This window comes from Lithobates pipiens, unplaced genomic scaffold (genome assembly GCF_037356315.1).
Source record: "Lithobates pipiens isolate NorthernLeopardFrog02 unplaced genomic scaffold, aLitPip1_a1.2 Scaffold_19, whole genome shotgun sequence".
Taxonomy (NCBI): domain Eukaryota; kingdom Metazoa; phylum Chordata; class Amphibia; order Anura; family Ranidae; genus Lithobates; species Lithobates pipiens.
Genome location: NW_027507764.1, coordinates 536,457,208 through 536,484,907, shown reverse-complemented (window position 1 = coordinate 536,484,907; position 27,700 = coordinate 536,457,208). Strand labels below are relative to the sequence as shown.

At 41.8% G+C, this 27,700-nt stretch overlaps 1 protein-coding gene across 1 annotated transcript in view; it reads right to left on the bottom strand.

Annotated features, from left to right (window-relative positions):
* Window positions 1-27,700, bottom strand: part of PKHD1L1 (PKHD1 like 1) — a 309,471-nt gene that overhangs the window by 230,444 nt on the left and 51,327 nt on the right. Inside the window, exons 14-17 of the mRNA XM_077493225.1 lie at window positions 19,157-19,419; window positions 13,897-13,985; window positions 11,869-12,028; window positions 7,300-7,432 (exon numbers count right to left, since the gene is read on the bottom strand). Coding sequence (XP_077349351.1) covers window positions 7,300-7,432; window positions 11,869-12,028; window positions 13,897-13,985; window positions 19,157-19,419 — 645 coding nt within the window. The remainder of the gene's footprint in view (window positions 1-7,299; window positions 7,433-11,868; window positions 12,029-13,896; window positions 13,986-19,156; window positions 19,420-27,700) is intronic.

Sequence of the window (27,700 nt, the reverse complement as noted above, 5' to 3'; positions counted from 1 at the left end):
GAAATATTGGTATCTTGGGCTCTGCTGTCCTACCTGCAGGCCTGGAAATGACATGGCAGGTATTGTTAGGTGGAATGGAGGGATACCAGAGAATGTATGTTAAATTTTTCCTCCATTAGCTTTAGTGGAAGCCTGGGAAGACATCAAGGTTTTAATTGTCCCCTGATGTCTCAGTACAAAAAAAATTGTCAGACCAAAATGCTATTACATATAGGACTATTGGACTCTGGGGGGTTATTTACTAAAGGCAAATCCACTTTGTACTACAAGTGCACTGTAAGTAACCTTGGAAGTAAAGTCGCTGTAGATCCGAGGGGGACATGCAAGGAAAATAAAAAACAGCATTTTAGTTTGCACATGATTCGAGGATAAAATCAGCACAGCCTAAAGGCTTCATTGCTGGTTTCCCTTACTTGCAATGCCGGCACCTGCACCTGAAGCCGATGGACGAAGTGGCTTGGGGTGCCCACATCACGGGATCCTTGGACAGGTAAGCCTCCTTATTTAAAAAAGCTATCAGCTACAGTATTTGTAGCTGCTGATGTTGAATTTTTGTTTCCCCAGACTGAAACTCCGCTTTAAAGTTCTTACTGATTTAAAATAAAACAGATATACCCTAACCACATATTTTTTAACAGCAAAATTTTAAAGATAACAATGTATACATGTGGTTTTTAATATTTTTTTTCAAAAAATAATTTACAATAGAAACATGGAACAGGAGATAAAACTGTTAAATAGTGCTGATACGGGTTGAAATATATGGGTTAAGTAGTAAAATAAGTGCATGTCCTGGTTAATTAAGTTGAGTTAACTAAATTTCTGTGCACACAATAAAGATTCTGTGTCAGCTGCAGCTCTCTAACTCACAGACTGCTGTCTGACAGGCAATGGAGGAGTTAAGACAGCTAGATGTACTACTTTTGTTTTGGTTTACAAATGTTATACTGAATGCTCACTGTGATTGGCTGTCAGAGTGATCATTCAATGAGGAAGGCTTCTGATTGGCTCCCAGTCATAGGATTGGGAGCTCATCTTTCTACAGACACCAGGTCTCATGGGGTTGTGCACGGGAGGGAGCAGGGGAGATAAGAAACTGCAGGCAATCTCCTGGACGTACAGGGGGGCTTTTATGTACATAGTTTAAGACACCAAAGGTGGACAACTGCTTAATAAATATAAAATGTCATAAAGAATGTTAAAAAATTATTTAAATCCCCTGCCCTTATATACACACACAAAAGAACATAAAAGACATTCAACAGCTGCACCTATGTATGAAACTGAACACAAAAACCAGCACGTAACAGAGGCACTAGTTCTAAATACAGTCAAAAATATATCAAATAGAGTGCATGTATCACATTCATTAATATGTCTTATTCTGTTGGATCTCAAACCAGCAAAAAAGGTCAATGTGCAGGCTGATCACAAGCTTATTCTCCTTCCCACCGATGATGTTCTTGAGAAAAATGAAAATAAACACAATATAGTGTAGTACAGTGATAGCGAACCTTGGCACTCGAGTAGTTTTGGAACTACATTTCCCATGATGCTCATGCACTCTGCATTATAGTGGAGCATCGTGGGAAATGTAGTTCCAAAACATCTGGGGTGCCAAGGCTCGCCATCACTGGTGTAGTATGTTCAATATTAGTAAATCATATTAAATAGTGATATTATATGTGCTTACATTCAATAAATATTTTTCCGTGCACTATATCACCAAATCCAAACTGCCTCAAATATTTCTTCTTTATATACCCTTACCCTGAAATTTTTTAAACAGGTCTTTTATAATCCACTGTGCAATAATTTTGTTGCTGTATCTGTTTTGAGACTGCTACTCCTCAGCGGTTCCAATATGGAATTTTGAAATAAACAAAATATAAAAACACTCAGTGTAACATTGCTTTACATTTACCACTAAAAGTGAATGAACTACTCGCATTGGATATCATAAAATGCACCTTTAACCTTGTGAAGATTCAAAAAAGTGCAATGTGACCCACAAAATGACTTCCAAAAAAAAAGGCGTTTATAAACCCTTCCGACTGCTTTCTTCTACTTGGCTCACACCATGGATGTTGATATAGCCAAATAAAAACCACACACAAATTAAATGTAATACCACTTTAAGAATTGTAAATTATAAAAAAAAAAGGCACTCACATAAGACATATGAAAATAATGTATGTCCCTTTAACCCAGTGATGAACACACCAAGTGCAGATGCCCGTGAGTCATGAGATCACTCCATGCACCTTAACAAATGTAAGCCTTTATGTACACTTTGCTTTTGTTATCCTTTAAAACATGTCCAATTATCAATTCCAGTATTCATCCAGGTTGACCATGCAAAAACCATCAATAGAAAGCCATAGTGTAGCAATCTCCAATATAAAAAAAGTTTATTCAATCCCCAATGCACTTACAAACAAATACAGGTAAAAACACAAGTATCCTTGAAAGAAGTCATCACGATGAAACGAGTCAGTGGTGAAGTCAGACACAGTGACGTAATTACGGAAGCACCGCAGTGGCCATTTTGGAAGTGGTCTTAATGTGCTTTTACCTGTATTTATTTGTAAAGTATACTAGTTGATGAATGGAAATGTTTTAAAGGATAACAAAAGCGAAGTGTACATAAAGGCTTACATTTGTTAAGATGTATGAAGTGATCTCACAGGCATCTACAACTGGTTAGTTCATCACTGGGTTAAAGGGACATGTACTATTGTCATATGTCTTATGTGGGTGGCTTTTTTATTTATAAAATAACATTTTGAAAGTGGTATTACACTATATTAGTGTATTTGTTTTTTGGCTGTATCAACATCCATGGTTTGAGCCAAGTAGAAGGAAGCAATCAAAAAGGATTTATAATTGCATTTATTTAGAAGTCTCTAATGCCGCGTACACACGAGCGGACTTTTCAACATCCAAAGTCCGAAGGACCGAGTCCGTCAGACTATCCGATCGTGTGTGGGCTGCAACGGACTTTTGATTCGCCAAAGTCTGACGGACTTTAGAAATGAAGCATGCTTCAAATTTTCCCGAAGGAACTCCGCCGGACCCGGTCCCCTTCGAAAACTCCGCTCGTGTGTATGCTACTCCGACGGACTAAAACCGACGCTAGGGCAGCTATTGGCTACTGGCTATGAACTTCCTTATTCGAGTCAGGTCGTACGTCATCACGTTCGAATCCGTCGGAGTTTAGTGTGATCGTGTGTGGCCAAGTCCGTTCGGCCGAAAAGTCTGTCAGAACTCCGTCGGAACTCCGGCGGAACTCCTTTGGAGGTCTGTCAGACTTAATCCCTCTCATGTGTACGGGGCATAAGAAGCATGGAATGATTTTGTGGGTCATGTTGCATTTTGTAGAATTCTCACGAGGTTAAAGGGATATGCATTTTATATGCTATTTGAGTGTTTTTGTTTTTTGTGTTATTTGAAATTCCATATTGGAACCACTCAAGTGAATGAGTCTCAAAAGAGGTGCAGCAACAAATTTATAGCACAGTGGCTTATGAAAGACCTGTTTAAAGAATTTCAGGGTAAGGGTAAATAAGGAAGAAGTATTTGAGGAAGTTTGGATTTGGTGATATCTATTCACGGAAATATATTTTTTGAATGTGAGCACATATGATATCACCAGTTAATATGATTTATTAATAATTATTAATATTGAACATGCTATACTATATTGTGTTTATTTTCCTTTTTTTGGAGAACATCATCAGTGGGAAGGCAGATAAGCATGGAATTTAGAATGGAAAAGGACCTGGGGGTCCTAGTAGATGACAGGCTCAGCAATGGCATGCAATGCCAAGCTGCTGCTAACAAAGCAAACAGAATATTGGCATGCATTAAAAAGGGATCAACTCAAGAGATAAAACGATAATTTTCCCGGTCCACAAGACTCTGGTCCGGCTGCACCTAAAGTATGCTTTCCAGTTCTGGGCACCTGTCCTCAGGAAGGATGTACTGAAAATGGAGCGAGTACAAAGAAGGGCCACTAAGCTAATAAAGGGTCTGGAGGATATTATGAGGAAAGGTTGCGAGCACTGAACTTATTCTCTCTGGAGAAGAGACATTTGATATGATTTCAATTATTTAATACCATACTAGTGACCCCAAAATAGGGATAAAACGTTTTTTTAGCGGAAAGGGGAACAAGACACATGGCCACTAATTAAAATGAGAAGAAAATAGGTTTAACCTAAAACTACGTAGAGGGTTCTTTACTGTAAGAGCGGCAAGGATGTGGAATTCCCTTCCAAAGGCGGTGGTCTCAACGGGGGGCATAGATAGTTTAAAAAAACTGTTATATAAGCACCTGAACGACTGCAACATACAGGGATATACAATGTAATACTGACATATAATCACACACATAGGTAGGACTTGATGGACTTTTTTTAACCTCACCTACTATGTAACTACAGTGGTGTGAAAAAGTGTTTGCCCCCTTCCTCATTTCCTGTTCCTTTGCATGTTTGTCACACTTAAGTGTTTCGGAACATCAAACCAATTTAAACAATAGTCAAGGACAACACAAGTAAACACAAAATGCAATTTGTAAATGAAGGTGTTTATTATTAAAGGTGAAAAAAAAATCCAAAGCATCATGGCCCTGTGTGAAAAAGTGATTGCCCCCTAAACCTAATAACTGGTTGGGCCACCCTTAGCAGCAACAACTGCAACCAAGCGTTTGCGATAACGTGCAATGAGGCTTTTACAGCGTCCTGGAGGAATTTTGGCCCATTCATCTTTGCAGAATTGTCCTAATTCAGTTATATTAGAGGGTTTTCGAGCATGAACGGCCTTTTTAAGGTCATACCACAACATCTCAATAGGATTCAGGTCAGGACTTTGGCTAGGCCACTCCAAAGTCTTCATTTTGTTTTTCTTCAGCCATTCGGTGGTGGACTTGCTGGTGTGTTTAGGATCATTGTCCTGCTGCAGAACCCAAGTTCGTTTCAGCTTGAGTACACGAACAGATGGTCGGACATTCTCCTTCAGGATCTCTTGGTAGACAGCAGAATTCATAGTTCCTTTTATCACGGCAAGTCTTCCAGGTCCTGAAGCAGCAAAACAGCCCCAGACCATCACACTACCACCACCATATTTTACTGTTGGTATAATGTTCTTTTTATGAAATGCAGTGTTCCTTCTACGCCAGATATACTTGGACACACACCTTCCAAAGAGTTCCACTTTTGTCTCATCGGTCCACAGAATGTTGTCCCAAAAGTCTTGGGGATCATCAAGATGTGTTGTGGAGAAATTGAGACGAGCTTTGATGTTCTTTTTGCTCAGCAGTGGTTTTCTCCTTGGAACTCTGCCATGCAGGCCATTTTTGCCCAGTCTTTTCCTGATGGTGGAGGCATGAACGCTGACCTTAACTGAGGCAAGTGAGGCCTGCAGTTCCTTGGACGTTGTTGTGGGGTCTTTTGTGACCTCTTGGATGAGTCGTCGATGCGCTCTTGGGGTAATTTTGGGCGGCCGGCCACTCCTGGGAAGGTTCACCACTGTTCCATGTCTTCGCCATTTGTGGATAATGGCTCTCACTGTGGTTCGCTGGATTCCCAAAGCTTTGGAAATGGCTTTATAACCCTTTCCAGACTGATAGATCTCAATTACTTTCTTTCTCAATTGTTCCTGAATTTCTTTGGGTCTCGGCATGATGTGTAGCTTTTAAGGATCTTCTGGTGGACCTTACTGTGTCAAGCAGCTCCTATTTAAGTGATGCCTTGATTGTGAACAGGTGTGGCAATAATCAGGCCTGGGTGTGGCTAGAGAAATTGAACTCAGGTGTGGACAACCACAGTTATAGTATGTTTTAACAAGGGGGGCAATCACTTTTTCACACAGGGCCATGATGGTTTGGATTTTTTTTCACCTTTAATAATAAACACCTTCATTTACAAATTGCATTTTGTGTTTACTTGTGTTGTCCTTGACTATTGTTTAAATTGGTTTGATGTTCCGAAACACTTAAGTGTGACAAACATGCAAAGGAACAGGAAATGAGGAAGGGGGCAAACACTTTTTCACACCACTGTATGTGTGATCAGCCTGCACATTGAACTTTTTTTGTGGGTTTAAGATCCAAGAGAATATGACATATTAATGATTGTGACACATGTACTTTATTTGATATACTTTTTGGACTGTTTTGGGGATTAATGCCTCTGTTAAGTGCTTGGTTTTGTGTTAAATGTAATTATTTCTCTGCAAGGGAGAGTTTATCCAGCTGCTGGGAAATTAATATTTATTGGCTACTTCTAATGTGCTGATCATTTACTTTACTACCTACAGTATGATGAAAACCACAGTTGTGGTACATATGCATAGCTCCCAACTGTCCCTGATTTAGAACACTGTCCCTCTGTTTCTCTTTCCTCCACATTTGTCCCTCATTTTGGCCTGATGTATATACCGGTAGTTGTATATAAAACGCACTATTCATCTTTCTAAAAAATTTTCCAAGTGCTAAACCTTTTATCCAATTTTTGAATTGCTGCATTTGTAAATTTCAAAAGCCAATATAAAGGAATGGAAATGGTAAGAAAATACTTGTGCGTTTAACTTTTTTGTATAATTCTCCTTTTAAGGGGGTGTGTCCTATGCCTACAAACTTTTGCTAATAGGTGTCCCTCCTTCCCATCTCGAAAAGTTGGGAGGTATGCACATGTTACAGTGGGAGTGAGAGCAATGATTCAACAACCATCATTCACGTTTAACTTAAAGCGGGAGTCCGCCGTTTTTTTTTTTTTTAAAAGCCAGCAGCTACAAATACTGCAGCTGCTGACTTTTAAAATAGTGACACTTACCCGCCCAGCGTACCCGCGATGTCGGCACCCGAAGCCGATCTCTTGATCGTCTCTCGGGTGCTTCCCCGCCATCTTGGGTATGGGAATCAGGAAGTGGAGCCTTTTGGCTTAATTTCCCGGTTCCCTACTGCGCATGCGCGAGTCGCGCTGCGCAATAAGGATGGTCCCCGCTGTCTCTGGGATCCTTGTGTTTCCCAGCAGGCAGCGGGGGACTTTCGGAAAGGGGCGTAGATTCTGCGGAAAGGGGCATACCTTCTGCAGAATCTATGCCGGAAGTGGGTGCAGATACCTGTACTGTACAGGTACCTGCACCCCCTCCCCCCTGAAAGGTGCCAATTGTGGCGCCGGAAGGGGGGAGAATTCCAATGAGCGGACCTCCACTTTAACGAATAACCTATAAAGGCTTTTATACCAACATCCATGGACAATTTTTGCTACAAAATTCAAGTCATGACATTTGTACCTGTTTCTTCTGCTCCAAAGATGAGTTTGTAATACATGTCTGAACATGAATCAGTACAATCTTTGGTCACTGTAATTGTCTGAACTTCTTCTACTGCTTGTTGAGTTGTGTTCCAATTTAATAATGTAATAACCTGAGGAAATAAAAATACCAAACACATCAAGAAGGTCAGTACAATGCTTACATTAAAGACTGTATGGTCTTGTGCATAAACTGTAGGTAGATTCCCACCGCTATCCTAAAAAGACTTAAAAATGGGTCACCTAATTATATGGGTATCTGCAGGAAAGTTTCTGTGAACCATACCACCTTTTATTTAAAGTGTATGTAAACCCTTACAATCATCGCCTCTTCTTTGCTCCCTTTTGGTCTGTTAAATTAACATGGAAAGCATTTTGTCATACTGTATCTATTTGATAAGTGCCAAAAAAAGAAAAAAACAGTTGATCATTCCAAATATTAGGAGCTGTTCTGTGTGCTGTGCTCTTTGCCTGTGTTATTTCAAGGAGTCTGGTTAGCCTTACTAATTCTCATCTTGGACTACAGAATGATTACCCTTTATATTGTAGCGATATGAGAGTGGGAGTGGTTGAGAAGTCTATCAAAAGACACTGGGCAGGGCTAACATTACTCAGTCCTCAAAAATGCATAACAGGACTTTGGAGCAGAGTGAATTTCTGCCATATCAACATGTAAGAACGTGCAGTTAGCTAGTTTGCCACTAGGTCTCTCTGTCCCAAAAGGTGTGTGGTAAAAGTGAATAATGTAATTGGGTGTTAGGTCCCTTTTAGATGCAACCTTTCTGTAGGGATGTAAGAGGTGAAGTCAGTGCCCATACATATATATCAGGTTAAGAGGAGCCCAGTGCAATTGGGAATGGAAGCCAGATGCCACACCAGTATGCAGATCTAGTCAACTGCACATAGGCCCTGGATAGGGCTGGAGGACAGGGTAAGGTAGTCTTTCTATATCCTATGGTTGGTGGAGGCTACAGTAGATTAGAAAAAGGTCTTTCATGCCAGGCCAAGTGTTCTTCATTGTGAGTTATATGCCTCTGAATGACCTGGGGGAAGTGTACAGATAGAGGTGCAATGATCCTGTCTGTTGAAGAACATGCAGGGAGACGTGAGCTGGATGCACAGAGCCCTATGGCAAGTCAGAGCCCTCTGAGTACTAATGACCCTGGGAAGGAGAGGGACTGTTCAGTGGAAGATAGTTTATGGGTGATGTGCTGCTTTCACAGAATGATTGCTGTGGTTTGTCCACTATATGTGATTGACAAAAATAATGTCAAGTGACCCTGGATAGTATGTCCATGTGATGTGACTGGTTACTGCCATCTTCTGAAGAACCATCAGTAAAGTGTGAATACTGTACTGTTTGTGTGGAATTTGTTTTCTTTTGAATTTAAAGACTAATAGCTAGGATGTCGTGGAAGGCCTATGACATGGAGATTGCCACTATATGGCACAGGCAGAGGGCTACAAGCAGGTGGGTTGTTGTTCTATCAAGAAGAAGTTGGGTGGGAACTTGTACCTCTTGGTACCAACACACAGCCAATCAGAAGCCCCCTTATTTTGTTACAGTGTTTCTGTACTTGAGGGGTCTTTAAAGGGAAAAAGTATGGAAAATGTGCACAGGGCTGGTGTAAGGATTTGCGACACCCTAGGCAAAACCTAATTTTGCCGCTCCCCATGGCTCCACCCCTGATTTCACCCTCTTTTCCCTGCCCATGTATACCCCACCTTTTTAATGAAGCACTCACCAAATGCTGCCCATCAGTGCCCATCAAATGCAGCCTCACCAACGCCCATCAATTGAAGCCTCACCAGCGCCCATCAATGAATATTTGCTTGCTTCCATTCATTTGGGAGTCGGGACACAGACAGTCCACCACTGCCGCTGAGCCTCTTACACAATTTTCGAACAGAGCGGCGGCTGCCTGCTAATGCTGGCACTTACAGGCATACCCCACTTTTAAGTACGCAATGGGGTTTATTTACTAAAGCTGGAAAGTGCAAAATCAGGCTCACTTCTGCATACAAACCAATGAGCTTCCAGGTTTTATTACCAAAGCTTAATTGAACAAGCTGGGGTTAGAAGCTCATTGGTTTCGATGCAGAAGTGAGCCTGATTTTTCACTTTCCAGCTTTAATAAATAAACCTCATTGTGTACTTAAAAGTGGGGTATGCCTGTAGTTGCTTGCTGCAGAGAGAAGAGAGAGCAGGAACACCAGTGTCTGGGTGCCCTAGGCAGCAGGGCACACTAGGCGGCTGCCTAGTTTGCCTAGTGGTAGCACCAGCCCTGAATGTGCATGTATTGCACATATGTGCTGCATTTATTTTTATTTTTTGCCTTGGCATATGATTTAAGGTGAAGCCCAGCATAAATGGTAATGCATAATTCAGACCCTAATAATGTATGGGCTGGCAGGCAGCATAACCCAGTAACTAAAAGCTGATATTTAGGTATGACAGTTTTTAAATAGTTCCATTGATCCACCTTGGACCATTTTAAGTAGGTATGTGTCATACCTCTGGGATCCCTATGGAAGCTGGGAAAATCACTGTAGCGGGCACTGCTGCTATAGTGACTGCCACTAGCTTCTTCCCAAGTGACTGCATGTTGCTGCTACTTGAACACAGGAGATAGTTTGGCACAGGTGTTACTCAGAGAACACTTTGCATTCTCTCAATAAATGCAAAGTGTTCTTTGATTGCACGAGGTGCAGATTGCGATATCACCGTCCTGTCTCTCCACCTCATCAAATCATTGAGAAAATGTAAAATGCAAAGTGTTCCTTGAATTGAGCCTGTGCCAAGCAAATGACTGCATGTGTTCACAATGCAGCAGGACACCTGCTTGTCATTTGCAGCTCCTATGGGGATGCCATACCTAAACTTCATCTTTAAAACAAATGCTGGTCCATGGTTATGAGAAAAGAAGACATTTTTTTTAGTAAAATGTGTTCTGCCAGCTCTCTGGATTGATGGCATGTGACCTCACATCCACATTCACACAGTCCCAGTAGTCTGGGCATAGTTCATCTCCATCTAGAAAAGGCACATGCTTTGTATCTGGCCAATGGCCTGTCTGTTGTGAAAGACTGAATGTCCATTACCATTACATTTCTTTCACTGTTGACTGTCACTCTTTTTTTACTTTAATACTTTTTTTTTTTTATTAATTTATATAGTAATATTACATACGTGGCCTAACAATGACAAAAATTACAATATAAAAAGTAACAGATACCTTTCTACTTATTATAAATATTGCAAGACTTATATAATATAGCAATACTCTTTCCTCAGCTACCCAAACCCTCCCCCCTAACCCTCCCTACCCTCGCCCCGCACCATCTTAATGTACATATATCAACTAATTATATATTACAAATGCTATCACTCTGGACTGTCACTCTGGAGGTGAGAGGGCAGATGGGTGTATATAGCCTTCGTAAATCATAATGTACTGCTGGCTTATATTTTCTGAGGGCATGCATCAGACCTTGCTTGGCCACCTTCTAACTTCTAAACCATTATTTAACATCTTTACTATCAATAGTAGAGTTCAAAACAATAACAATAATTGATCAGTTGTCAATGCTGGGTGTCCAACACAGGAGATTTGGGTGCAGAGATGTCACCACCAAAAACACATGTGAATGCCAGATCAAGCACCTATAGCCCATCTGCTATCAACTATTCATCATGACTACCCTAACCCTGACAGTGTACTGTATGTATGGGAAAAAATAAACATGCAGCAAATTGTTCCCCTACATGCACACTTCTCCAAGTTGTGTCTCTTAAACACTGGAATAACAGAAAAATACCTGTTGCTCTATCAAAAATCCAGTGTGCTCATAGCTTAAATAGTGTTATGAACACCAGCCTAGTTCACTACTGTGAACTACAAAACACCTTCCCCAATGTTATGAAGATGAAGAGAAGGGGATGTGTTCTAATATATTTGCTGTCCTAGGGTGAAACGCTGATCCTTCAAAGATACAATATAAGAGTTGATGTTGTCAGCCTGGGACAGGAAGCACATTACTGGCAGAATCACCAGGTGAAAAATAAAGGAAAAAAGGAAACAAATGCAGCTACCATATCTAAGGACTGGTACACTGAGATATATTACATTTTTTTATTGGGTTTATATAAACTTTAGGGCAGCCATTCTTAACCAGGATTGCATGGAACACTAGGGTTCCTCCATAGGTTACAATGAAAAATGTCTCACTCTTAGATAAGTAACCACTGACAGAAATGAACTTTTTAGCCATCTGTAAGGAGGGATTCTCCCCAATGACCACAAATGTAATGAACATCCTCCCCAATGACCATCATTCCAATGTACTTTGAGATGTAGACATAGTAACTATTAACAAAAAATAAAATTATTTTAAAGGCTCCTCCATGTTAAAAAGGTTGTGAATGGCTGCTACATGGATACCTGTCATGACTTAAACACATGCACTTCCAATGGCAATTTCTCCTTCTGAAAATGCTGGTTGTAAACAACATTTTTAAAACACTGAAATGGCATTTCAGAAAAATCACCTGCTGCTCCAGAACTGTATCAGCCTGAGCCTGTATGTTCTGGATTTCTTGCACTGCCTCGGGAGTTTGTTGGTTGGTGTATGAGCTTTTGAATTGGTACAGACCCAAATCAATGTTTGCAGCCCCGCCGCCATTCTGGATGTAGGCTTCAATGTAACAACTAAAAAAAAAACATGTAAAACACAGAGTTAGATAGTCTGAGTCTATAAAGGTGTAACAGCTGAGTCTCTGCTATTCCATTTGTTCTGTGTGTGTGTGTGTGTGTGTGTGTGTGGGGGGGGGGGGGGGATAGTCATATGTTCATATAAATATTCTTTGTACATTCAATGACTGGACAAAAGATCTTTGAGAGTAATTCAAACCTCTCTTTGCTTTTCAGTTTTGGAATTAATGTAATTTCCCAAACAAAAACCACATACAGTGTTAGAAATTTGTTTATTTGAGAAACATTTTCCAACCCGCTCCTTTGAATTTTGTCACTGTGGTTGAAATTAAATGTTGATTTGACCCCACTAATGAATATTCAATTGAACAAATGTTTTTAAAATGATAAATTTTTAAGTGAATTCTACCAGTGTATGACCAGCTTAAGACTGATAATACACTGATGAAAAAAATCTATCAGAATTCACCATAAACATCCTCCTGCTATACAGCACGAATTGATGAGCCTCCTGCTGGACTATCTGACCGTATGCTCAGAATGCAGACTGCTTGGGTTCCAAGCCTTCATCCCTGGGCACATACTGCCCTAAATGTTTGTACTGCTCCATGAACCATTCAGCCCCGTCCAGCTTCAACAGCATTTAGCCTCTCATAGAGTATTACAGGCTACTGGCAGCTGTTACCTGTTTAAATGTGTATAGCTTTCTTAAAAATTACTACAAGTTCTCCCTGCTTTGGATATTTTATGCTTAATTACATTGGCCCAGCTTGGTACCATACCCACCTGATGCCCCTAGAAGCTAGAAATCAATGGAGTAGACACCCCTACTCCAGTGATCTCCACTTGCTTCCAGGTCTTGTGCTGAGCTTCTGCATTCTGAACACAGGAGATCAGCTACTTGGCACGGAACCAATCAGAGAACTGAAATATTACACTACAGGAACTCTTCACATCCCATTATTCCATGGACAAAGTTGTGATGACGAAACACATGGGGACGTGGCTGTAGGGCAACCAGAAGTGACATTTTACACAGGAACTAAAGTGGAAGTGACGGAAAGTTCTGTCAGGTGAGATGCTGAGGTTGTCAGCCAGTCTAATTGTATCTGAACATTGTAGCGACTGTTTGTCCTTTACATTGGCATGAAAGAATGTTGGCTAGTGAGTAGATTTTTAATGGAGATTAAATTAATTGTATTTTTAACAATACTGTACTATATTGTACCTTTTTTTTTCTCTAATGAGATGATTATTGCTGTTTATGAATAATCTGATGTGAAAAGTTCCTGTGATGGAGTGGAGAATTTAAAGAAAAAGCTTGGTATGCCAATCATGAAAATGAGACACATTAAATCTGGTGAGTGAGTGTCCTGCAGGGAGTTGGTGACACTGAGCACGAGCTATGGAGAACTTGAATACTGAGAAGAATATTATCATCTGATATATTGTGAAAGTTGGAAGTTTTTTTCATGAGTGGACACTGGGGGGATTGTAATTTCTGATTATTGTTTTATATATATTTATTTGAATATTTTTTTTTTATTATTTTTTTTCATGACAGCGTCACTGTACTTCTTATTTTTTTTGGAACAGGTATATTTGGGATGGTAAATTTATATTTAAAGTGTCAGCAGTTGGTGTGAGAGAAAATAAAATGTATTTATTTAGTTTATTCACATACAGTAGATATTTGTGGCACAGCGGTAAAATTATGGAGCATTGGGAGGTGGTGCACCATATTCATTTTGAGTATATATCTATATAAATTGTTATAAAAAAAATACATACACTGTGAATTCTGAACTAAACGTAATCATGCACCAATTGTTTGCACGCCCAGATCTAATAATCCGCACACTTACGGCTTTCCCTTCTTGAGGAAGAAAGTCTGTGATTTCTGAGAGGAATACCAGGTGTAGGAAGGTGACCTGCTACCATGTGCCACGTTCATCTGACAGAGGAAAGAAAGCCATATTGTTAGAACTATATACATGTATGGGTATTGTGTTTATATAACTGACATTATAAAAGGATCACAATCAATGCTTTAGAAATGGAACGAAAATGTGTGAATCAGGAATCCTTGGTGTGGGTAGTTTCTGGCACCCAACCTGTTAGCAGGTTGAATCTAATGCTGCCCCATCCAGGAAGGTTAGAGTTAATATGATTTCTGGGTCTTTCTTGGCAGGCTTTCCTGGATCCGACCCACTGATTCTGTGCTTTATAAAAAGGGACAGAGGTCCAGTCCAAAAGGGGGTTGAAGAAGAGGCTGATGATGGGATGCGCATAGTAAGAGGCATGATGCCATTGCCAGAGTCCCGTCTGGCCTACTGCCAAATCCAGAAATGGATAAAGAGCCTTTTACATAGTACGGGAGTACTGAAATCGTCAAATCGGCCAAAGAAATCAAATCTGGAAATCTGGCATAATGGATTCTTTCCTGTGCAGGTATGCTGGGGAAGCTACAAAGCTTGAGTTAGGAATTAGGGATGTTAGGAAAAGACTGTGCACTTTGTTCTGTATGCTGAGAATTTTCGGCTAAGCTTTGTAAACCTTGTCCTTGCCTGGTCTGAAGTTACTAAAAGGATGTAATGCAAGTAACCGGCACACATAGTTCACTCTTTGGTCAGTTGAGACACATTGGGGTATGAAGACAGCTCCGTAAGCATCAAAACAGTGTGGAGAACAAACAAGTGGTTACCAAGGGCAACAAAGTTTCCACATGCAGTCTGTCATAAGTGTATACATGTGGCAGGTGGGATAGCCTCTTGTAGGAGAAGTTGTCGGCACTCTCTCTGTGAATGGTCTGTCTCCCATAGCAATGGGAGAAGATCAGCACCACAGAAGTCCTCAGTCTGTACATAGGTACGGAAGAGAAAGAGTTAAGTTAGTACACGCATGGAGCCCGTGCTAGGCACACATCAGGGCCCATTTCATTACTGGGAGTGAGGTAGCAGCGATCTGCTGGACAGGTGGAGAGGGCATAGGCTCAGCATGTCCCTCCTAAATGCAACAATGTTCATAGTGGTGTGCATTAACACAGAGGAAGTTAACTACAGTTCAGTCATCTGTTCAAGTAAAGGTACCCCATGTGTAAAGCAGTGACCCTATCTATGTTATCTATGGAGTCCTGAGTGATAACCACTTTCACTTGGACTAAATTCAAAATGTTGAGTTGCCATTGAGGAGAGGAAACACACACATAAAAATGCACTTAAGGGTGTGTCTCTTGACCACCCCCTAAAGGAGTAGGTCCTTAATCTGACCCCCCAGGTGCACAAGGCTCCTGACAGAGGCAAAGCTCAACTTCGTCCACTTAGCCAAAAGGCCTTGCAGATCCCATAGCTCATGGTCAGCCAAAGCTGACCAACTAGTACTAGTTGAGGGTGCTCACCTAAAGAGAGACCCCTTCTCTGTTCAGGGGAGGAAGGAATCTGATGGTCACACATCCTCCCCCTAGATTTCAGGGTAGGCCCGAGGACCCTCGCCCTCCATCTTAGCAAGAAAAGAAACACAGACAAAAGTCAGGAAAGACAGGAAGAGAAAAAATTAATTAAATAAGGCCTAGCCCAAGAGGCACAGTGCAGAAAACGATTTAGTGTCATGACCATGTGCTCACTTCTCACAGTGGATTTCCCACGCCCAAGTGATAATAGGTGCATCCCCTGGGGCGACTAACTCCCAGGGGCCACAACACCGCAGATTCCCTCCCTTCCCAGCCCATGGCCGGACAAGGTAAACCCATTACAATCAGGAGGCACTGAGCCCCTCCAGTCTTCCGGGGGAATTTCTCTCATACCCCACATCCTGTGGGCACCCCCCGTTTTCTGTTCCAGACATTACTATCCTTTAGAGCCCTCATCATGCCAGCAGGGACACTATACAGCCAGCTATTCCTATCAAAAGACTAGAATGATGGCGCATTACTACTGAACACTGATAACAACCGACACTACACTTGATCTTAGCCAAAAGGCCATACATTTTATAGTGTAACTAAACTTTGTTTGAATAGAGTGGAGAGGGATTAAAACACCTGTCAGATTTGTTTAACTGTCTAGGGCCCATTTGGAGAGATTCAACCTCTCTATTTGGCATGTTTACCATTATCATCAAAAGTGAAAATAAATCTCAAATGGACAACCAGAGATTCTCTCACTTTGGAGGGATTTCCTCTTACTTCCTGTTTGGCTAAGGAACAGGTAAAGGGGAATCTGCCCAATGGGACACAAATGGCAAAACAAAAAAAAACATTACATGTGTTATAACCCTCCCTTACTCTATCCAAAATGTTAAAATGTTAACATTTTTTGACTACTTTAAGTGCTGGGGGAAGTTAAAGTTTTTACTAAACCCACATCATAAAAATCTATCAATAAATGGTGTATTACATGCTGTTCATTCTCAGTCACAATGAGATTTATTTTCTGTAGTCTGCAAAAAACCTGGTTGATCCTGCTCTTCTCTATCTCCGCCTTCTATCTATGTCCCCAATTCTGAGCAGCCCATGTGACTACAGAGTCACACATGTGGGCGTATACACAGTGGTAAATGACAGCCCACTCCCTCCTCCTCCTTCATGCCCACTAACCAGCTAAACACAATAGGGGTGAGTTATTACATCTTGATTCACCTCCCTCTTATTCTAAGACACAGGCTGGAGGGGCATGACACAGCCTATGACTGGCAGAAATCCACCCACACCATGTTATTTCCATAAAATAAAAAAGATATTATTTCAAATATATATTGGCCTGACAATTTAAAACAGTTTTTTGATATTATTATTATTTTTATTTTTTTTATTTTTACTATGTATTCCAAAAGCAGTTTTTTTTTTTAACATGTGACCAGCAGTAGAGGACTAGCAGCTCCTCCTGCTTATGATTCCCTGCAGACAGGCTGGAAAAGATCTGGATCATGTGATAGCTGTACATCAATTAATTAAAATCATTACAGTACCATTATCCACATACAGAAACAGAAGAGAGAATATACATGAAATAGTGTTTGTTTAGTATCACTTTAAATAAAATGTACCCTTAAAGTGATTGCAAAGGCTTGTGTAAAAAAGCAAAAAACAAATATGTTATACTTACCTCTTCTGTGCAGTTGGTTATGCACAGAGCAGCCCGAATCCTCCTCTTCCCAGGTCCCTCTTTGCTGCTCCTAGCCCCTCCCTCCTTTGAGTGCCCCTCAGCCAGCAGGTTGTTACAGGGGGTACCCAAACCAAGTCAGAGCTCTGTGAATCCATTCAGACACAGCAGGTTTTTCTTATCTTTATCTCACTGGCTTCCACTCACCCAACGAATAAAATTCAAAGTTCAAACAATAATTTACAAAGCCATCCATCCATAACTCTGCTCCTAGTCCCAAAATACCAACCAAGCCGCTCTCTTCGGTCATCCCAAGACCTCCTGCTCTCTAGCTCCCTTGTCACCTCCTCCCATGCTCGCCTCCAGGATTTCTCCAGAGCTTCTCCCATCCTTTGGAACTCCCTACCCCAATCTGTCCGACTGTCCCCTAATCTAGCCATCTTTAGGCGATCCCTGAAAACCCTTTCTCTTCAAAGAAGCCTATCCTGCTTCTAAATAACACTGTTTTACTTCCTCCGTCAGCTCATTCTCCCCACAGCTATTACCTTTTGTATCAATTGACCCTTCCTTTTTAGATTGTAAGCTCTAATGAGCAGGGCCCTCTGATTCCTCTTGTACCAAATTGTAATGTAACTGTGATGTCTGCCCTAATGTTGTAAAGCGCTGCGCAAACTGTTGGTGCTATATAAAACCTGTATAATAATTAGTGGGAATGCTTTAGCAGTCCCACTATTGTTATTTGTTTTTTTATTTATTAAATCATCATCATCATCATCTTTTTAATTTTATTATTCCGTACGTTTTTTTGGCTCTGTGTAACTTCTGCATACTTTCAGCTATTAAAGTCATTCCACTTTGAAAACGTTCAGCTCTTTCAGCTCTTTCGCCTATTTTTCTACTATTTATATTAAGCTTTTTAACACTTTTTTTTTAACAATGAAGTCAATGAGAGCATGCTTAAAATCTGTCAAATCTTCTTCCACTGCCAAAAGTTTCAGCTCCTTCATGCTTTCACCTACAGACGCCAAACAAACTTTAAAACTTTGATATATTTTACAGTTTTTGTGAAAAAGTTTAGTGATAATTTCAGAAAATGTCATTAAATTTAGGGCAGCCAGGCTTTTGTTGTCTGTTTTGTTTCCATGGTTACCAACGCTTCTTATACACAGTGATGGGCAGTGGGGGAGAGCACAGACACACCATGTACTGATTTATAATACAGGAATATGATGGGCAGTTTTGATGGGGGCAAGATGATGGGGTGGTTTTGATGCTATTCAGCATTCCTACGCATTTTCTCCAGGAAATGCATTTTCTAGTAATAATAATAATAATAATAATAATCTTAATGCATAAAATGCATTAAGATAAAAAAAACTCTGCCTTTACAACCCCTTTAAGTTCAAAGTGTTGTCTCTTGTCTGGTGACAGGGGCCATCAAGACAAATAGAGAGATTGAATCTCCCCAGTGGGGACTCAGGGGGGCAATAAAACCAGAGGATTCTAACTAATCCACTCTATAAGGCAATGAAAAAAAGTTTGGGCTTTAAATACTGTGTATTATAACTTTCATAGTACCTATTTATTTTATAAGTGAATAATGATGATTTTAATTATTAGTCCTTAACATATTTTTTTAAAGTTGGCCACACATGAGGGTTCATGCAAAAATTATTGTGATCATTCGTACAAAAATTCTTAGTACATTCAATCACTTGACGAATGACGTTTAAAAGCATTTCAAAATTTAATTTTCTTTTAACATTTGACTTTGCAACCACATACACGTGCAGAAATCAATTTATTTGAGAAAAATTTTCCATCCTGCTCCTTCAAATTTTCTCCTCACTGTAGTCAAAAATAAGCATTGAACCAACAATATATTACATTTTTGTTATTGAGTTTAGTTATCCTTTAATGTTCATTCATGGCAAAGGTTCCCTGTTTCATCCCAAAAAATTTAACTCAGTCTGTCAATCTCAGAATTGTGAGCAACATAGAAAAGTAAATTCTTCATATACTTTACCTTGCCTGCTGCGTCTCCCGTTTCATTGAAGTATAGCATATAGTTATCATCCCCCTTGATATATAGGTTGTAGTAATCTGTCTCTGGGGGCACCAAGAAGCCAGTCAATCGAGCAATAAAAGGAGAGGTTTCTGTAGGCCAGGACTGGGAAGCTCCATCAATCCAGGTGGTACCAACATAGCCAGTGGAACTTTCATTCAAATTCAAAATGTTATTCAGGTTAAAACTGCCATTCCACCTTTCCATCTTCATTCCTCGGTTTCCTAATTACAAGTCAAAAAAGAAAAACAAGGCTTAAAGTTAAAACAGCTAGAAAAATGGACTCTGGTCAAAATTAGTTTAAAAAGCAAAAAAGACACAGTAAATACATTCGATAGAAATTGAAGTTAAATGCACTTTCTGCACTTCCTTTCATATACACAAATACAGAATTGTTAACTGACCCAATTTCATCAATGGGCCTATTCAATTGGCAATAACTTTGTTATAGAGTGAAGAAGGCATGTGTTTATGCATCCAGGAGGTGAGTGATTGCATACAGCCCCCTGTTGCACACTTTTTGGTCTGACATGTAGACCTCTATTAAAATGTATTATACAACTGCCCAAAGTGCTATACTACCCTTAACCTCTGTTAAATATAATTGAGGTTACCTTACCATTCCCTATCCCCCTTACCCTCACCCCTTCATCACCTCCTTACCACTCTTTCTCCCTCTGTTCTTTTCTTTCTTGCTCCCCCCTCTCTTTATTTATTTTTATTTATTTGTTTGGTTCCTTGGATCTGAGCTCCTGGGGTCCAACATTTTTACTTAATATATAGTTATAAAACTGATTAGGACTGGCCTGGGACTATAGATGGGGCAGTATATATGTTTTTTTTTTCTTTATACTTGGAGTATGCTAGTAGTTAACACAATGGGGGTTATTTATGAAAGGCAAATACACTTTGCACTGCAAGTACACTAAAAGTGCATTTGGAAGTGCAGTCGCTGTAAATCTAAGGGGTAGATCTGAAATAGATGGAAGCTCTGCTGATTTTATCATCCAATCATGTGCAAGTTAAAATGCTGTTTTTTATTATCCTTGCATGTCCTCTAGGGATGAGCTTGGTGTTCGAGTCGAACACATGGTCGACTTGAACACCGGCTGTTCGCCGTTTGACGAAGCCAGAACTCTGTGGGCGGTTCGCGACAAATTTGTGTGGCGCTCACGGTCCACAATGCACTGTGCCATCGCAGTGCATTGCTGGCTCATGATTGGCCAAGCATGCACTGTGACCCCGCATGCTTCACCAATCACAGCACCGGCAGCGAGGAGAGCCAATCATAGCTCAGGCTGTGTAGTACAAACCCCACACTATATAATGCCGCCAGCGCGGCGGTCTTGTGTAGTGTGTTGGCATCTGCAGGAATTAGTGGGTGTTCTCTGTAAACCTTCAACGCAGTATACACCGTCTGTTATCCACCTATTTAGCGTTATCGCTCTTCTGTAATTGAGCTAACAGCCATCTGCAGGAGTTTCTGGGTGTTGTCTGTGTGACCTTAGTGCAGTATACACCATTATCCACCTATATAGCTATATTGCTCTTCTGTAATTGAGCTATCAGCCATCTGCAGGAGTTTCTGGGTGTTGTCTGTGTGCCCTGAGCGCAGTATACACATTTATACACCTATTTTGCTCTTCTCTAATTGAGCCATCTGCCATCTGCAGGAGTTAGTTGGTGTTGTGTGCCTCCAGCACAGCACAGTATACACCGGTATCTGCCCTTTAATTCCTGTTGTTCTATAATAAAGGCATCTGCAGGAGTTAGTGGGTGTTGTGTGCCTCCAGCACAATATACACTACCCAATTGCTGGTTTTCCCATCTCCCTTCAGGCCATTACCATGTCTGGAAGGCCAACAAGGAGAGGCAGACAGGCACGAGCCGATAAAAGAGGGCAAGCAGGCTCTGTGTCTAGAGATAACAGTGCTGGTCATGGACGCGGTGCATCGTCATCAGCACATGGCCATGGGACACGCTTGTCCTTATTTTCGGCAGCTGGACGTGTTGAGCCGCATCATGTCGAAGACTTGGTAGAGTGGATGACCAAGCCCTCTTCATCCTCCTCATCCTCTCTCACCCAGGCTCAGGGTACTAGCAAAGCAGCTGCCAACGCATCCTCTTCCCTCGTCTCAATGTCATCATCAGTGACAACTTCCCTAGACCCACCACGTCCACCTGAGGATTCCCCTGAACTCTTTGAGCACAGTGTTGGGTACATGCTCCAGGAGGATGCCCAGTGTTTTGCAGGCTCTGATGATGATACTTAGCTAGAGGAAGGCAGTAGCGTGAGCGCAGAGAGAGGGGATGCTCAAGAAGGACAGCAATCTACCAGTCATGTTCCACAAGCTGCAGCATACTGCCAGGTTTGCTCCAGCGATGAAGAGGTAGGGGATGATGAGGGCACTGACTCCACGTGGGTGCCTGGTAGGAGAGAGGAGGAGGAGGAGGAGGCACATCTCCAACGAGGCAGGATGCCCTCCAGGGGCCAGCTTAGGGGCAGCACACCGACTGAATCACACCGCAGAGCTCCGCCTGTGCAGGGCGCTGCCTCTGCGCGTTATTCTAAAAGTTCTTTGGTGTGGGCCTTTTTTGAGACGAGTGCATCAGATTGCACCGCTGCTATTTGCAACATATGTCTCAAGCGTATCTCGCGTGGCCAAAACATCAGCCGCTTGGGCACCACATGCTTGACCAGACATATGTTGACCTGCCATGCAGCTCGTTGGCAAGCGTACCTCAAAGACCCACACCAAAGAACAAAGCGGACCTCTCCTTGCTCCTCATCAGCTGGGATCTCCAACCCCACTAGACCTTCAGTCCTCTCTGAAACCTGCGCTGAGAGGAATGTAGAATTAGGTGTGTCACAGCCAAGTGCTTGCGGGCACTCTGCTAGCAGTACACCCACGTCCGATTATAGCAGGCAAATTTCCCTGCCCCAGCTGCTGGACCGTAGAAAGAAGTTCTCTCCTAGCCATCCACATGCCCAGCGGTTGAATGCTAGCTTGGCTAAATTGCTAGCACTTCAACTGCTACCTTTTCAGTTGCTAGACTCGGCCCCCTTCCGTGAGTTTGTGCAATGTGCAGTTCCTCAGTGGCAGGTCCCCAAACGCCACTTTTTTTCCCGGAAGGTGATTCCGGCACTCTACCGGCATGTGGAAGGCAATGTCCTTGCCTCGCTGGACAGGGCGGTCTGCGGTAAGGTGCATATTAACACTGACTCATGGTCCAGCAGGCATGGACAGTGACGTTACCTGTCTTTCACGGCCCATTGGGTCACTCTTCTGGCAGCTGGGAAGGATGCAGGACAAGGTGCAGTAGTGTTGAAGGTTGTTCCGCCACCATGCCTCCAAAATGCTACTACTGGTTGTGATACACCTCTCTCCTCCACCCCCTCCTCTTCTTCTTCCTCCATGGCCTCTTCCAGTGCTCTGTCCTCAGACCAGCGGTGCTCTGTAGGCGTTCAAGGGGCTACGCAAGTAAGCAGGCAAAACTATGCCATGCCGTGCTTGCGCTGGTTTGTTTGGGGGACAGGAGCCACACTGGAGCAGATATTTTGTCAGCTCTGCAGGGGCAGGCCGAGAGGTGTTTGACGCCACGCCAGCTTAAGCCAGGATTGGTGGTTTGCGATAATGGCACCAACCTCCTCTCTGCCCTCTGACAGGGACAACTGACCCATGTGCCCTGTGTGGCTCACATCCTTAACCTGGTGGTGCAGCGATTCTTGGGCAGGTACCCGGGCTTACAGGATGTCCTGAAGCAGGCCAGAAAAGTCTGTGTGCATTTCCGCCGATCATTTAATGCCTGTGCTTGGCTGGCTGAGCTCCAAAAGGAGTTGAACCTTTCCAAGAACCGCCTTATATGTGACATGCCCACCAGGTGGAACTCAACGTTCGCCATGCTGCAGCAGCTGCACACGCAGCAGAGGGCCATCAATGAGTACCTGTGCGACTACGGCACCATGACAGGGTCAGGGGAGCTCGGTTTTTTCCCACCACGCCAGTGGGGCATGATCAGGAACTCATGCACTGTCCTGTCACCGTTTGAGGAGGCCACAAGGATGGTGAGAAGTGACAGTGCATGCATCAGTGACACTGTACCTCTTGTCACCTGTTGGAACATACCCTGCGTGGAATAATGGACAGGGCACTTGAGGCAGAACAGAAGCAGGAAGAGGAGGACTTCCTTGCCTCTCAAGGCCCCCTTTATCCAGACAGTGTTTCTGCTGTCCCACCCATCACACAGGAAGAGGACGAGGAGGAGGAGTAGGAGGATGAATGTGTCAACATGGAGGTGGAGGCTGGCACTCAGCATCAGCAGCAGGGATGATTTACAGTCCCAAGAAACCCGTGGACTTGTACGTGGCTGGGAGGAGGTAGCTGCGGATCATGTTGTCCTTAGTGACCCAGATGACTCCGGACCAAATGCATGGTCTCCCTGATCCTGCAAAGCCTGCGGAAGGATCCTCGTATTCTTCAGATAAAGGAGAGGGACCATTACTGGCTAGCCACTCTCCTTGATCCACGGTACAAGGGTAAGGTTGCCGACGTTATCTTGCCATCACAGAGGGAGCAGAGGATGAGACATCTCTGGAAGGCCTTGCAGAAAGGTCTGTGCAACACGTTCCCAGAGACTGGGAGATTACAAACTCCTGGTCCTGGACAACGCTCCTGAAAAAACGTCACTTTTTAAAAACATTTTAGGCATTGACCCATGTCCCCTGGGGCAGGAGCCAGGTCCCCAAACCCTTTTTAGGACAATATCTTGCATATTAGCCATTCAAATTAGCACTTTTTATTTAAAAAGTTTGAGTTCCATAGACTTTAATGGGGTTCTAAAGTTCGCACGAATTTTCGGTCCATTCAAAAGTTCTGGTGCGAACCCAACTGGGGGGTGTTTGGCTCATCCCTAATGTCCTCCTCAGATCTACAGCAACTTTACTTCCAAGAGCACTTTCAGTGCACTTTCAAGTGCACTTGCAGTGCAAAGTGGATTTTCCTTTAGTAAATAACCCCCAATGTCTCTAACATTAATATTGTGGAAAAGGAGAGACAGTCTGGATGGCTATCCAATACTGGGTTCTAATTTGCGATGTTTAATTTTAATGTTGTGTAGTGCTTCTTTTTTTCTGGGCTGTATGTCCTTGACTGTGTCCTATGACTAAATGAAATATTGAAAAATAAATAAATATATATATATATATATATAACTGAGGTGGGGTGTCAAGCATAAACTCATATAAGATTCTCATCGGCATCATCCCAAATAATGACAGGAAGAATAATATACAATGTTTTTAAATATGCCTCTGAGAACGACTCTTACACAGGATTATGTTTAAAAAACTGATTTTATTATACACGTTATAATAAAAACCTAACAATCATAGTCAGTTAAAAGCTTTCTTGTAATATACAAGATAAAAACTCTGACAGAACCTATCAATGTCTTGTCTGACTCTATTCAATTGTAGGTCAATATATGCTATTGTGGGGTCATCGGCTTCCTCAGGAACATATGCATTACACAGAATTTATCGTTGGATAAAGCTAACTATAAAAAAGAAAACAATTCTATATTAACAAAATCTACAAAGTACCTCTCAAATAAATTATCTCCATTGGGACAAAGAGAACACAGGAGATAGAAAATAATTGAAAAATAATACAGTATATATATATATATATATATATATATATACACACACATTATATATATATATATATATATATATATATATATATATATATACATATATTTTACCTCTGCCTTAAAGATATATAGAAAGCACAAATGGTAGTCATAAGGCGTCTGTCTCAGAGTGTGCCTACCTGCCCTTGTGACATACCTAGATACATAAGGCCCCAAATATAGATGCTACAGGTGTAATATACAGTATATGTGTAAGCAATGTATATAGTAAACATATAAAGCCACTCAAAATAATATCAAACCCAACTTAGCACATAAGGTGGTTTGAGGGATGTATACTGGATGGATACAATTACTAGTAGGACCACAGATGTAAATGGTGTGTGAAAAGGGAGGGTTCTGGCCCTAGCAGCACTAGGGTTGTCAGTTCTAATCCCAATTACGACACTACCTGCCTGGAGTTTGCTGTTCTTCCTGTGTCTATGTGGGTTTCCGCCGCGTACTCTGGTTACCTTCCACACTCCAAAGACATGCTGATAGGTTAATTGAATCCTGTCTAAATTGGTCCTACTATGTGTATTTATGAATGTGAGTTAGGAACCTTAGATTGTAATCTCCTTGAGGGCAGGGACTGATGTTAATATTCAATGTATTTGTAAAGCGCTGTGTAAATTGATGGCGCTATATGAATTAGAACCTGAAATGTACCTGAAATGAAATAAAATTAAAACATAAGTTTAGGTGCCGCTATTTCCACGCTAGAAACTTTCAAAGATGAAGGAAAAAAATGGGTGCAGCCCCCAAATTAACTCACACAGGTCTTCTATAATGCCATCTCTCCTACCTTTGAAATAGAGAGTTGGAGAGATGGCATTATGGCAGACCTGTTTGTGTTAAATTGAATTGTATGCTTATATTTTAACATCTATATTGGGCTGCACTCTCTGGTACCATTTGTTTACTTTATGTTTGAAAGGTCAAAAGGTCTTACCTTGGAAACAGCAGTGCCAAATCAGCCCAGACCCCCCCCCCCCCCCTTTTCATTTGCCATTTTCCATTTGAGTGGCTTTATACTGTATGTTTACTATATATGATTCTTACTTTGCTTATTCATATATTATAGCATCGATATTCAGGGCCTTGTGGATCCGGATATGTACCATGGGCAGGTAGGCGTGCTCTGAAACCTTATGAATACTGTTTGTGTTTTCTAAATATATTTAAGGCAGAGGCAATATACATGTATATATTATTTTTAGAATTATTTTATTATTGTACACTACTCTGACGGGCCAGACTCAACCCACCTAGCCATGCCAAAACTCAGCCCAGCCAGCCAGGCCAAATGTTCCAATGGAGATAGTTTGTTTGGGTTGTACTTTGTGGATATTGTTGGTATTGATGGTTTTCCTTATCTTTTTTTACTGTTTGCTTTATCTAACTATAAATTCTGTGTAATACATATATGGTCCTGATAAATTGGATGACAACACGAAACGTGCAGACCGACCTACAATTAAATTAAGAGTCTAAGCCCTTGTACACAAAGTTGACGGAAAATCCGATCGTTCAGAATGTGATGACGTTATTTTGTTATTACGGGACTACATTCACGCTAGTAGCCAATAGCTTTGGGTGTAGGAATTTGATCTGAGCATGCGTGGCACTTTGACGATCGGAATTCTCTACACATGATCGGAGTATGTCCGATCAGAGCATTTTGTCGGAAAATTTTACCAACAAGTTGGAAAACTTGGTCCGTCTGATACTCCGACAGAAACAGTCCGATGTAGACCACACACAGTCGGAATATCCGACAAAACGCTCCGATCGGACACATTCCGTCGGAATCTCCGACCGTGTGTACAAGGGCTAAGACATCGATAGGTTCTGTAAACCTTAGATTTTTTTCTTGTATTTTTCAATAAAGCTTTTAACTAAATATGATTGCAATATTTTTATTATCAACATGTGTAATAAAATCAGTTTTTTAAATATAATACTATGTACTGTAAGCCCTTGTACACACGGTTGGACATTCCATCGGAAAATGTCCGATCGGACCGTGTTGTCGGATAATCCGACCGTGTGTAGGCTCCATCAGACTGTTTCCGTCGGAATATCCGACCAACAAAGTTTTAGAGCAGGGCTATAAAATTTTCCGACAACATGATCCAATCGGACAAAGTGCCACGCATGCTCAGATCAAATTCCTAGACCAAAGCTATTGGCTACTAGCCTGAACGTAGTCCCATCGTAATGAAATAATGTCACCATGTTCTGGATGATCGGATTGTCTGACAACTTTGTCCGACCGTGTGTATGCAACAGTTTCGGACAAAATCCAATGGATTTGGTTGTCAGAATGTCCGACCGTGTGTACAAGGGCTTAGGCCGCGTACACATGGGCGGATTGTCTGTCCAACTTAGTCCGCTGAACCGTGTTTCAGCGGACAATCCGCTCGTGTGTGGGCTTCAGCGGACTTTTTCAGCGGACTGTCTGACGAACAAAGTCTTACGGAATTTCCGTAATTTTGTCCGTTCAAACTTGGTTTCAGCGGACAGTCCGCTCGTGTGTAGGCAAGTTGGACGGACTAAGTATGGCGCATGCTCAGAAAGGATTTACACGGCCGAAGGTTGCATTGCAGTGTATAGGACGTCGTTTTTCTAGTCCCGTCGTACGTGCTGTACACGTCATCGCACACGCTTTCAGCGGACTGTCTGCTCATCGTGTGTGGTCAAGTCCGTTCATTCAAAATTTGGACGGACTGTCTGTCGGATTGTCTGACGAACTTAGTTGGCCAGACAATCCGCCCGTGTGTACGCGGCCTTACAGTGGTTCTCAGAGGC